This window comes from Seriola dumerili, unplaced genomic scaffold (genome assembly GCF_002260705.1).
Source record: "Seriola dumerili isolate Sdu_G_001 unplaced genomic scaffold, Sdu_1.0 BDQW01000219.1, whole genome shotgun sequence".
In the NCBI taxonomy this organism is placed as follows: Eukaryota; Metazoa; Chordata; class Actinopteri; order Carangiformes; family Carangidae; genus Seriola; species Seriola dumerili.
The window spans coordinates 6,722,391-6,736,152 of NW_019174474.1; the positions used below are offsets into that span (position 1 = coordinate 6,722,391).

General features: G+C 39.4%; 1 protein-coding gene across 2 annotated transcripts; it reads right to left on the reverse strand.

The window, feature by feature from the left end:
* Nucleotides 1–895: 895 nt before the first annotated feature.
* Nucleotides 896–13,473, reverse strand: nr1h4 (nuclear receptor subfamily 1 group H member 4). Of its 2 annotated transcripts, XM_022754276.1 has the most exons (10): nucleotides 13,360–13,473; nucleotides 12,391–12,566; nucleotides 10,042–10,419; nucleotides 7,064–7,204; nucleotides 5,768–5,910; nucleotides 5,517–5,615; nucleotides 5,066–5,165; nucleotides 4,756–4,902; nucleotides 2,226–2,339; nucleotides 896–2,128 (listed from the first exon to the last, which is right to left on the reverse strand). In XM_022754276.1, exons 2-10 carry the CDS (start codon nucleotides 12,485–12,487, stop codon nucleotides 1,890–1,892), a joined length of 1,458 nt encoding a protein of 485 aa, XP_022609997.1. In that variant the 5' UTR covers nucleotides 12,488–12,566; nucleotides 13,360–13,473; the 3' UTR covers nucleotides 896–1,889. The 2 variants fall into 2 exon arrangements, with proteins under 2 accessions (XP_022609997.1, XP_022609998.1); XM_022754277.1 differs by lacking the exons at nucleotides 12,391–12,566; nucleotides 13,360–13,473 and adding an exon at nucleotides 11,263–11,454.
* Nucleotides 13,474–13,762: the final 289 nt, after the last annotated feature.

A 13,762-nucleotide genomic window follows, 5' to 3' on the forward strand; every position in this document is an offset into this window, starting at 1 on the left:
ATGTAATTCCAGACGTAATATTTCTTGCCAGATTACTCCACAAGATGGTGCCACATTACAATTATGGACACTAACTAGCATTCAAGAGAGTTTATTTTTGTTCTTTAAGTGCAATTAGCTGTGAAACAAAAAGAATATTCTGATTCTGTAGTAAAACACACACACACACACACACACACACACACACACACACACACACACACACATATACTTTTAAAATCAAAATTCTCTTTTGTTTGTTTATTTTACATGTAAAAATTATCATTGTATGGCATGAGGACAATTATGTAAATGCTGTAAAGTTTATTTTCTGTAAAGTGTTAGTTATAATTTACTTACTGTAAAAATGAGACTTTGACATATATCATGAATGGTGATGGTTAAGTTTAATATGGAACTTTTATATTGTGGATATACTGTATCTGAATCTGTATCTGCATGATGTTTGTGTGCATTTCAGGCTAATCTAATAAATTCATACATTTTAATGAAATAAAAAGGTTTTTTTTCATCTAAGCCAAATAATACAAAATGTTGCATTGAATACAAAGGTAAATTATGTGTCACTTAAGTTGGGTAAATAAGGAATGGGTGGATGCTACAATCTGTTACAGTATACTGGAACACATTGCTACTGCAACAACTGCAATTAGCATATTAACAAATACAGCTATTACTGCAGTAGGCTATGCCAGGTATCACAATGCTAAAGAAAGAAAGAAAGAAAAAGAGAAAGAAAGAAAGAAAGAAAGAAAGAAAGAAAGAAAGAAAGAAAGAAAGAAAGAAAGAAAGAAAGAAAAAGAAAGAAAATGAAATGGAAGAACCAAATATTCAAAATTTAAGACCATTAAGTATAATGGTACACATTAAAATGGGGCATTAAAGTGCTCAAACGCAATGTTAAATATTCTTTAATTATAGAAAATTGGGTAAAACATGCAAAAACACATTTATGGTCCTTTAACTGAGGTCCATTTGTTCTGATAGCCCACTGGAATGAAATATTAACACAGGTTTAAACATAGACATAAATAAGGCACAAAAAAACTGTGTTTTTGTTAGTTACTGTTGAAATTTATACAATTGGGAGACCGTATTTCATCAGTGAAAACCTTTTGACTATTTTAATTTTCATTATTTAGTCAATATTCTTAAGTAATTTGCACATGTCAGTTTAGTTTATCAAGATAAAGTTTCAGAAAGAGGAACAACGATCATGATTTTCCAGATGTACCAGATGATATATCTGTATGTCCTCACTGAACAGCTGTTACCTTTGTGCTGACCACTATCTACGAAAAAAAGCTTAAACATTAACTTAAACTTTTTCCCTGTTAATCAGAACAGAGACAGAACATAAAACCTTTGCATCTTTACGTACATGTAGCAAGATCTATGAAGACTGAGTTTTACAAATAAAAAATAAATGAAGCCATTATTAAAACTTAATGTAATCTAAACCTTACACTTCATATGAGCACCATCTTTGCTTTGAATAAGTTCCAGTGTTTGTACTTGCCTGACTAATCGCGCTGGGCCTTCAAGATTTTTTTACATTATGTTCACAGTAATGAGAAATCTGCTTTACCTTTGAATAGTTTCCTCTTTGTGCGGAAAACACTGCCATAAATTCAATTGCCTCTACAAGTCTGAGCTGACTAAATCGCACGGCAAATAGACATGATGATGGTGTGAGCCATGAAAAAAAATCCATGAGCAGAATAAACTCAAACAATACTCTAAACCGAGTCAATATATGACTAATGCCGTCAAGGTCAGACAACATAGAGACAAACAGCTTGTGCAGTTGGACCATGACTTTGTCTTGCAAGTTTAAATGTTCACGTTATCATCCCCAAGCTATGAATTTCTTCCCTTCTCCTGCTGTGTCACTGCACGTCCCAGATCTCACAGAGCAGCGGGGTAAATTTGTGGTCGTTCATCCTCCACGATGTGAGCATCTCTGCGTGGTAATGGTTGAGTGTTCTCAGCTCCGTCAGACGGCCCAGGAGCCGAGCGAAGTACTGAGGCTTCTGCGGGTGCTGTAGCCCACACAGCTTCCTCAGCATGTCCAGCATGGGCTCCTGAAGTCTCTCAACAGCCTGCTGATCCTTCACGTAAGGCCGATCTGGAGAAGAGAAGCGCGGACCGTGATGATAGGGTATCAACAACTGTAGGGAGATACATAAACTATGAGGATAAGTGAGATGTTGATACTGGGTTACCTGGTGTCAAGATGGTTATGGCTGTGAGGAGAGCCTGTTCCTCCTGTACCATGTGGAGTTCACCAATGCTTTTGTAAAAGTTGAACATTGGTGTCATGAATTCCTCTGATATACCTGCAGAAAAAGACAAAATGGATTTTTGGCTTCATATTTCAGTTTTCAAAAATCTTGACAGTGCATCGATACAACGCGCCTTGAGCCTTAAAAGCTCAAAAGCGGAGTACAGACCTTGGATCAGTGATAACATAAACAATGTAATGAGCTGTCTTTAAGCCTTGGTTTAATTACTTACAGTAGTTTCAGCTCATTTACGGTACCACAATAACAATGCCCTGGTTTAGATGAAAGATAAGATACAACACACACAACAGACAAACAGCAGGAGGATTGATTGATTGTTATCAACCATCAGATTCTGACTGAAGTTAAACAGTACAATTTTAAACTGACTGTAGTGAGTGTAGTCCAAACAATCTATTTAACCGCTTTTAAAATGAGCCTCTAAGATGATTACCTTTCAAAATAAGAGATAATCTGCAGGAGGAGAAGCAGGAAATGTAAGAGCAGTAGACAGAGTTTGTCTTGCATAACAGTCTGGACTTTGCACCAGGATATTAAATCAACAGTCCTCCCTGATCTGCATTATTGTTCACCTATACAGTACATTTCTGACCGAACGTTATCTACTATTCTATACAATATAATCATTTAAACAGGTGGCAGAGGTCACTTCATTCCCTGTATACCAAGATCAAATTTCATTAGCCAGTTTGTCATCTACAGCACTATTCCTTACCTATAAATGTGATGTTGAATCAATAATGACATATACACAGCAAGGCAACTAATGTTGTTTGAAAAATGTGTATTTGCCTTTTATGTTTGAAACATGTTTTCCCGTGGAACCTGAGAGTCAACCATCATCTGAAATTCAAGGTTCATGTGATAAATCCAAAAAAAAAAAAAGACTTCACAAACACCTTAGTGCAAAATACATGAAGGGCTGTCAGGGAAAATCAATGACACCACAGTTACCAGCTGGCCTCGCTGACTTCTCAATAGCTCAAACACTAACTATAAAACCCTTCAGTTAGAAATCAGAGGGTCAAAGGTGATCTATGCTCTGCTGTATTATACTGAGGTGGGTGTTACGGATAAACTGGAGAAGAAGAGGAGAGAGTGGGAGGAAGAAATGTAAGAGGTGGAAGATAAATACGAGAGCACAAACAAACACAGCAAAACATTCTAAGGCGAAGAGCAGCATTAAAAGGGAGTGAATCTGAGTGAATCTTACGTGCAAAATCTGTTCTATCTGTTCTAGTTATGACTGTAAAATGAAAGAATGGATCAGAGTCATAATGTATACTATACAAAGAGAACATTGCAACTGAAATACTTTGATTGCATAATGCCTTAACTCAGCTTTGATGGTATATTTCCTGGTCATACATTTGCGCATATTAAAATACTGTAGTCGCAGTGCAGCAGGATCTGCAGAGCCCTTCAGCACATTACAAATATCAGCTTGTCTGCTTTTGTGCTTCAGGTAATGATTCAATAATAAATGAGGATGAATATTACGAACTGCTTTCTATATGACTTCAAATGTTTGCACTCACTTTTCAAACTAGCAGAGGGTGTCTGTCTGCTCGGACACACCATTGAAGCATTCAGAAATGCCAGTGAGGCTCAGAGGGAGAGAAGTGGACAATAGCACTCTTGATGTTTTGATAAGAAACAATGGTCTCTTCAGACAGCTTTGCTCCCTTATTCTCCCTGACTGGCCTTTAGTGTGAATATCTCCTATCCCCACCATTCACACAGGCGATGCGCCAAGGGACCCAGCGACGCACACACACACCCCTGACATCACAGCCACTGTCTGTCTAACTGTCCATCCTGGTTGACATAATGACACATATAAATATACATGTAAGTGATTTTTTTTTATTTTTTTTAAAAACCACCTGTCAGTAAAGCTATTCGATATGGCACATATGTATAAATACAGAGGCGGCAAAAACAGAATATGTGAGAAAGACCTTCCCATGGCAGAAACAACCAATGTGTGTGTTTTAATCCATTAAACCCAGTGCCACAACAGCACTGGGTTTACTTTGAACGCTCTCCTTAAGCTGCAAGCATGCCCTCACACACACCTGCAACGAGTGTAACTGAACCCAGCGAGGGTGTGTGTGCATGTGTAACCTACACCGAGCCAGAGATCAACAGGTCAACACGCATCGCCCAGCTGCATCACACAGATCAGGCTGATCAATTAGTAAAGGAGGATCTGACTAGACTTGGCTGCAGGTGGGGCAACAGAGGTCATGATACTCTTGAAGGTCACAAATCAGGAGTTAATATACTGTAGTTCCAAATTCAAGAGTTACATGTACTACTACATGTATTACTAGATTTTGGATGATGAACGTTTAGAAGTTCACAGTTATTTACACTATGATAAGTTAGAAGTCAAGTACAGTACAGAAACACACATTTTTAGGGGGGATTAAGTCAGCTGACTCACCACTCTTGCGTATTCTCTCCTCTAAAACTTCTGTGTGTCCGTTGGGCATCTTCCTGCTGAAAACCTGGGCTGAGCGCAGAAACATGGCTTCCACGGCCGAACCCTTCAGCAAAGCGATCTGGTCTTCATGATCTAGAGAGAGAAAACCTGCCAGAGGAATAATACCATTCATTACAACCAGAGAGGAATAATGAAGCAACTTTTTTTAAAATTTACACTACCAGTGTGTGTACCAGTGTGTTACACTACCAATGTGTGTTATGCCTCTGGCCATCGTCTCTTATTCTACAGGATCTGCCAAAAATAATACCTGGAATATTTTTTGTAAACTCCACCAGAACTTGAACTTGACTAGTTGCCATTTCTGTCAACAGGAGGAAGTTTTCCTCTGCACTGTACTGGTCTTGTAGCTGTGGGGGAAACAACAACAACAACAACAACAGTAAATAGCAACAATAGAAACAGATCACATCATCTGAGAGGAGCAGTAGATTACACAGGCGCTGTGTTGTTGTTCTTGGGCTCAGCTATGAGGATGTCAGGGCATGTTGACAGCCCATTTCTAAGAATGTAATATTGCAAACTTTAGTAGATGAACCTCAGATAGATGTCAGCCTAGTCTGACATCTATCTGGCACACATGAGCTGCACTTACTGCTGCCAAATGTAAGCGGCTCATCTGTTAAAATGAAATTTTTGATGACAGCTACCTAAATGGATTAAAACAACATGAAGTTTAAAGAAATATGAATGTAACATACCAGTTTTTTGGCCATGTCTTGAGGAATTTGATGTCTGTTATAAGCATCTACAATGATTTTCATCATTGCCTGCTGCTCTTTGGTGAGTTCAACTTTTTCCTGGATTTAGAAAGAGAAAACAAAACCACCCGTCATCAAGAGGTGACACTGTTTATGAGACAAAATCAGTGGATTTGGAGAAAAACATCAAATAAATGTGAAAAAAAAAAAAACTGCAAACTTCCAAGACAGGTTTGACAGGCTGTGATTACCTTTGACAGTTTAGTGGTAGAGGTGACCTGTTTGCTGTCTGTGTTGTCTGTCCCCTCTGTCTCGTCTCCAGTCGACTGTCCCGGGGAGGCCTTGGTGTTCTTCCGTAGCCTTTTAGATTTACACTGGATCTCTGTCAGAAGGCCTGCCAGCAGTGATGAAGGCTTCACTATGTGTGTTGAATACCTCACAGCTCTTTATTCAACAGCCATGCCATGCAGTTATAAATGCTCATTTTCATTTATCATGAGACCATATTAATGTTGTATTAAATACTGGTACCAACCTGCACAGAAACACTGGCGAAATTCCATCATACTTTAGGGTTAGAGTAATTTTTTTGCCATTCATATTTCAACATGATATATTATATCTAGTGTAACTTGATCCTTATCCTGAATTAATAATTAACTCATCATATAACGTTTTCTATGATTGTGCATGAATGTAAGACCTTGTCATTCCTTCACATCTATATTTCTCTCTCTGCTTTGTAAATTCAGCCAAAGAAGAAACGATATATCTTCCCTCTTTGTAAAAGGCTTGAGTGGACAGTGGAGACAGGCAAGTCATCAAAGAAATAAGACATCAACCTCTGCGGTAAATTAGCATATTTCTTTTCACACTATATGACCGAAAAGCTCTAATTTGTTGAGCCCTTGTTGCGCCTGCAGGTACAGTCATTAAAGCCTGCCACGCTGCAATATTCATCACACCTTCCCTGCACTATTTATGAGCAACAGGAGTCCAGTCCATCCTCCTGCTCTGTTCTACTGACAGCTCCAAATAGACCCAATAACTAATAATCCTCTAAAGACTTCAGAGCGAGTACATTTTTCACATTTATCATTTCTGTCCTCACGTTTCCTCACAATGTGGCATGCTTTGTATTTAAAAATACCGATGACTACATTCCCCAAGAGACAAAGGCGTTAAGAAAACTTTTAAGACAAACACTCTACAACAAATTCCTTCTACTGGCACTTCATATTTCTTAAATGAAGCTTCTATTCCTGTAACAGTAACAAAAGCTGGACCTTTCCTTTGTCTGTTATGTGATATTCAATCCCCCAGTAAAATTCAACACCCCATGTCAGAATGGAAAATGAGGGTTCACCTATGCAGCCATTGCCAGCCTTTCTTGACACTACTAAATAGATAGTACAATGTGTGCATGTGATGCTGCCAATCAGTTTGAACTGATGCATGATAGTAAGTAGAAATATACCTACGATTTCACCCCTCATCGTATTAACAATAGTTTCAGCGTCCTGTCAGGCACCAGACGTCATACTCACATTCAGCCAGCATGCCCATCTCTTTGCACTTTCTTAGCCGACACTCCTGGCATTTCCTGCGCATGTACATGTCCATCTCACAGTTTCCACCGCTCTTGCATTTGTACACAGCGTTCTTGGTTATGCTCCGTCTGAAGAAACCTGAACATAGTAAAAACAAAGGCATTATCATGTGCAAGGTGCAGAGGATGCTGATACAAAGCCAAGACATTTTGTACTTTGATGTGAATATGGACGACACCGATCACATACAAACATGCAGTACATGCAGTATGTTCTGTCGGGCCACACTATAGTATGCTGGCAAATACTGTACTTAAGTGTTATTTTCAAGTAGTTTTCAAGTAACTTATACTTATTATTTTCATGTGATGCAACTTTAATCTTCAACTCTACAATGTTCCAGATTGTACTTTTATTGTAAGCTATTCCTATCAGGACACCCGTGATAGCCCCCCTGATTTTTAATGTAAAGGCTAAACATATAGAAATATTTTTGGTAAGCATGCATTGAATTTGTTTATTAAAGAATAATAACCAAGGTATGCACTGAGCAGGACATTTTACAGTTACTGTCCAAGACAAACTGTAATGGAGACACCGTTTTCAAATGACAGGTGACAGTTGATTGTGAAGAGGCGGACAGCGACAGGGAGAGAGAGAGATGACAACAAAGTTCCCAGGCTGGACTCAAACCATAGATGTTATAGTTACATGGCATACACTGTAACCACAGGGCACTCTTAATTGCTTATGCAATGCAATGGAATATTTTTAAATAATGATTCTTGATAATGATACTTTTCAGTAAATAAAGGCTCTGAATAATAATTTTACCACTGCACAGTGTGTCATGCAGATTCTAGCTTTTTAACCTTGATGACTGACAAGATATGATTATTATCAGATAGAAATAAAATTACAGCTTTACTGCACACTGTTCTAATTATGTCACACAGAGAATCCCATGAACCCAGCAGATAATGATACAGGCAGGGCAAACCACACACACACACACACACACACACACACACACACACACAGAATAACTTTGGAACAGTTATTAGACATTCTGACATACAACATTAAACACAATGACATGCATTAGCGTAACTGAGCTCAGGTTGCTCCTGCATTGTACAGCAGAAAGCTGAGAGGAAACCCAATCTGGCAGCAGTACCAGGCAGACCTGAGCCTATTCTCAGTTAAATGGCAGGACAGGCCAGCTGCTGCACTCCTGGCATTGTCCAACCTCACAGTGTGGAATTACACTCATATCCATTCACCCTGTGGTTTGGCAGGAATCACAGCAAATTCACAGTGTCATAAAGGAGGAGGAGCTGCTAAAGGCCATGACTTCACTATCACCAGGTGGATAACTTTTACATGCGGGCTGTAGAGTGCTCTTGCTCTTACTGTGAAATTCCCTTATATATCCTTTTTTCTCTTTAAACCAGCCTGAATCCTTTCTCAAGCTTGAGACGTTCCTGTCAGACCTGATCATATACATATACCTATATAAAACCTCTGGGGTTGGAAATTAAGCTAGCACAGAGGTGCCAAAAGCTGCAGTTCCTGAAATGGCCACTTGAGGCTGGCATCAAAATTTCTAAAATCATGTTTACAGACTGGTACAAAAAACTGTTTTAGTCTCTATAACTAATTCCCTACTTCATGACAACTGTACGGAGGGTGAATTTATGTATAACTCACCTGTTTAATTTCATTAAGGCTTAAAGTTGTGCATAATTGAGGGCGTAGCTGCTTTTTTTAATGACCGGTGGGTGCCGTCACAGCTAGCTAGTTTTCTGCCCTGCCTCACCTCAGCTAATTCAAGTAACTGACCGTGACCTCTCTGCCTTCTTTGTGGTGTTTGCGGATTGAGGATTTTTCATACTAATATTGGACATAAAAAATATGGCTTGTTTTGCGGTTTATTGACAAACAGAAAGTCATGAAGTCTGGGTTCTTGTACTACAGCATCGGTAGCAGTAGATAAGTACGATTAAACAATCCCTAATCTGTTTTTACCAGCAGCAGGCATATACTGAGTCATTTGTAGCCTCAGAGAATATTCATTTTAATCGTTTTAAATGACACATGTTCACATATTACTTTTCACCTGCTGCTGTTTGGACTGTAGATATGAACATACCAGTCATGGGTGGCATCTAAAAGTCAACAGTTAAAGATAGTAACATTACTTTTGCTATGTGGGCCAAATGTCACTCTATGAGTATCCTGCCAGTTCAAGCGACTGTGCCTGGATATGTACTTTAAACAGTACAAACCCAGACAAAACTTGGCTCAAATAAATACACTTTAAGAAATCTAACAAGCTGAATGAAAGTAGCTTTTTATAGAGGACACATTTCTTCCTTGTGTACAACTGTATTTTGGATAAGAGCTGAAATTATTTTCCTTGTATTCTGACAATTCATGACCAAAATGATTGTAATAATTGAGGGGGAAAATAACTGACCAATGATGAAAATAATAGTTAGTTGAAGCCCTATTTGGGATGTTTAATATCTCTGAAAAATACAATTCCTTTGAATAAAGACTAACTTAGATGTAACTTTTGCTGAACAACAACATAGCAGCCTCGACAGCCTTTAAGGGGTTATTGCAGGACTCTGGCGCATTAGACTTTGGCTCCGGGTTTGAACGGTTATGGATGGAAGCAACACTAAAGCCTTAAGCACTTCTCGCGGGAGATCCTACCTGCTCAACCCAAGGTACACAATGCAACAACAAGCATTCAAGTCTCATTCAAGTACTCTCCCTATTACAAGTCAGTGTACCATCAAAATGATTTTGAAGCTGTTGTTTGAAGGTAAAATAGTTGCATAATGTTGTTTTAACATCAGCTGCCCTTATTACAGTTACAGTCCAATGTATCAAAACACAAACTAATTCACTCTAACTATAGAAGAAATAAAAATTTACATACAGTATGTTATGATTTCAAATCTCACCTTTACAGCCCTCACAGGTGAGAGCGTTATAGTGGTATCCAGAGGCTTTGTCTCCACACACAACACACAGTTCCTCCCCTTTGACCCTCCCAGCTTGAGACATGTGCCGCATCCTCTTACACACGGTAGGCACCACAGCAGACGTCTCCTCTATCTCAGCATCATAGCTGACCTCCAGGGGTCCTTTCCTTAGTTCATATATCCCTGTGTGTGAGTACCATTCATCTCCATTGTACTGAGGGTAGTAGTTCTGATTGGAGTAGTATGGTGTGGAAGACATGGTTGGCTCCATGGATGGGTACTGCATGCTGGGGTAGTTGGTGAAGGGTAAGAGGTCGGGATCCTGCAGGAGGGGGCTGCTGTGATCTGCCAGAATATCTAAGACAAGAAAGAAGAGGAGAACAATTAAACATCATGTAGAGGCATTTGAACAAAAATAAATAGATAAAAGAGAGAGAGAAAAAACAAATCATAAATCAATGTCGATTACTCTCTTTTTCAGACTTGCCGTAATTTATTCATTTTTTTAGCCACTTGGGGACAGTGTAACAAACAGTGGCTGAACTGTGTCTTTGTGCTGCTTGATGCTGGACAGTGAGTGTACAGTGTATTTATCTGGGCATTTTAGCTGAAAACAGCTGTCCTGTGCAGCTGGAAATGAAGATACTGAACCAAAACTTTAAAGTTGAAGGCTATAAAATCAAAACACTGATGAGTCTGCTGATGATTATGTGTAGGAACATCACTACATGTGACACCTTTCACATTACAGGTCGACCCTTACAATCTATAACACTGTATCCTTAAAATTTTCAGTTTTGATAAGAAAAAAAACTGCAGAAGCTCGTTGGAGTATAAACTGGCTCAGCAGTAGGCAATGCACACAACGCATACTGTAAAGCAATAAATGATTAACGACTCGCTTGCACAGCACACTGTGTCTTTTAGGATGACATGCAACTCTACTCCAAACAAGTTGGCACTTTTGAAACTGATACAATAATGTTAATGGGATCCTACTGTTTCTTCCCCATGACTGATTTCCTAAACAGGCGTAGTATATTCATAACATAACATTTCCTTTAAAAACATCTGTGGTGTGATAAGTACAGTTTCAAATTGTAGTCCACGAGAATCATCCGTCAACTGCACTGAAATTCTTCTCAGATGCTCAAATCTGTCATTAAAACAAGCGGACTGTAAACTATAGGTAACACTGACCTCTTGAAGACTTGGTCTGGACCATGGCCACCTCAGTGTGACCAAACACACAGAATACTCAGAGATTTTACTCTCTGATCGCCTGACAGCACAGCTTGGTTTTGTAGGTGAGTCTTTCCTTCATGCCTGACTAAAAGAATCATCTTCCATTTATTTCTTCTAATTCAAGGCCATCCTCTGAAGACGTGAGAATGGCACATGAAGAACTAAACTACTTGGCACTTGCTTGAGAAATCCCAAGGGGAGCAAAGGTTGGTACAGCTACTCATTAACCACAAAGTCGCCTTTCTTTACATCATTACAAGTAGCTGGCTAATATGTGAATTCATTTTCAGATTTGGGCAATGGTTCCAGCTGACTGCTACATTTTCATTTTGTTGAATTTGCTTTTGAATTGTCGGGTGTTATACTGACAAGTGTTTCTGTTACTCCACCCCATTTATATCAATGAGGGTAGGTTGAATAACAGAAATCAAGTTTGTCTGGAAACTGCTTACAGTAACAGGCATCTATTACTGTATTAGTTTTCTCCTTTTGTGATTAGGTGTCTCTATGCTTTTGCATTGAATGGATTTCAATGAAATATTTTACAGACATTCATGGTTCCCAGAGGATGAATCCGAGAAATTGTGGTGATGCCCTGACTTTTCCTCCACCATGAGGTTGACATTTGTGGTTTTGAGTGAAGTATCTCAACAACTACTGGCTGGATTGCCATGAAACCTTGTACAGACATTCATGAATGGTAATAACTTTGGTGATGTAATGATTGTTCATCTAGCATCATAATGTGATCAAAATTTCAGTTTGTCCAAATCTTAGTCAATACTGGATAAATAAAGCATCTATCTATCTATCTATCTATCTATCTATCTATCTATGGCACCCTGTTCCCATCAGACTCCGGTGTGCTTTGTATTTTGAGCAAATTACCAAATTTTAGCATGCTAACATGCTAAACTACGATGTTGAACATGGTAAACATTATACCTGCTAGCATAACATCATCATGTTAATGCTACACTGTGAGCATGTTAGCATGCTAATGTTAGCATTCAGTTCAAATCACCACAGTGTGATAGTGTTGTTTTGTCTTTCTGCGAACTAGTTCCTGCCGAGTAGACTTACCAAACAAGTGGGAGCTCTCTGAGATGGAGAATTCATCATTGGGTGGGATTTGCAGCGGTCCCACCACATTGATGTCGGGGCCCACCCACTCATTCATTCAGGAGGGTCGTCAGGCACCAACTCAGACAACACAGGTTGGACTGGGCCACAGAGTTGTAGTAAGCCTCTGTTTACTTCTGCAACAAGCATAGAAATAGTGTGACTTGTGGACCATGATGAAGATCTCCTGAGCACCCTTATAGGTCTGCAGGATCCTCTGAAACCTGCACCGCAAAGTAATTAAACATCAGCCTGGGAGTCTCTACAATGATGCACCTGACAGGTTTCCTCTCCCACACAGGGATGACATGTTCGGTAGCTGCCTGCAGGGAGATGGGGGATGAAAGTCAGGCCACTACAAGGCCTCCCTAAGAGCAAGTCTTTTCCTTCTATGTCCTGTCAGAGCAGTAATTATATATCCTGTCTCATTTCATATTCAAGTATACATTATGTCATTAGCGCTCACTTGCCAGGATGTATCACGGGATCAGTCTGTTGTCTTTTTTCATGTAATTCTACTAAACATTTTGTGTGCAAACCTTCAGTGTTTATATCTAAAGCTCATTTAACAATATAGTAAACCTTGACATGCTTGTAAACTATCTCATGAATAACAGACATGTTTTTAAACTTGTCCTCAGACTTTCTGGTTTCAAGGCCACAACATGGTCAACATGTGAAACATTACTTTTATAGCCCTCACCTGCTACATTTTTTAATTAACTCAGTGTAATTTCCCCTGAGATAAAAAAAAAAAAAAAAAAGCAACCCACAAGGATTCAGAAAGCTCCAGTCCACACTAACAGCCCACACAACAGCCAAACATACCTCTTTACCCGTCAAATACAGAGGCTCACCACTGGCTCATAAGAAGTCATCGGTTCACCAGTCAACATGAAGTATGTTCACACTCCATTTCATAGGTCTTACCTGATCCTGGTCCCTGGTCAGTTAATGTTGAATTCCTGCCTGGTAACAGTTTTCTTGTTTCTGATATCCACACTGAGAGCTACAGCTCCATCATTATTAGCTCATGAAGTTGCTTGTGTCTGGACTCCAGTGAGAGCATGTGAGACCAGTTGAGGTCAGGGAGAGGAGGAATGGTGGTTATTAATTAAACTGTTCATTCCTGTCCACCCGCCACCCCCCCACCCCCCCCAAAAAAATCTCTCTTTATCTTAACAAGACAAGTGGCTGCCTCATGAATTCTCCAGCAGAACAGGGTCAGACATGCTCACACACAAACACCACATGGAACGTGGAACATACATCCAGTCATTAGCATGATGCAAACATCTGGAAGGAGTCTGAGCAATCTGAGCAGAGGAGCTGC

What these genes read in the sequence shown, in the direction of transcription:
- nr1h4 (XM_022754276.1), bottom strand. Translation starts at nt 12,487, where the DNA reads ATGAATGAGTGGGTGGGCCCCGACATCAATGTGGTGGGACCGCTGCAA. An exon ending in AGAGAGCTCCCACTTGTTTG is followed by an intron (nt 10,420 to 12,390) that starts GTAAGTCTACTC and finishes TTCTTGTCTTAG; the next exon opens with ATATTCTGGCAGATCACAGC. An exon ending in CATAACCATCTTGACACCAG is followed by an intron (nt 2,129 to 2,225) that starts GTAACCCAGTAT and finishes TCTCTTCTCCAG; the next exon opens with ATCGGCCTTACGTGAAGGAT.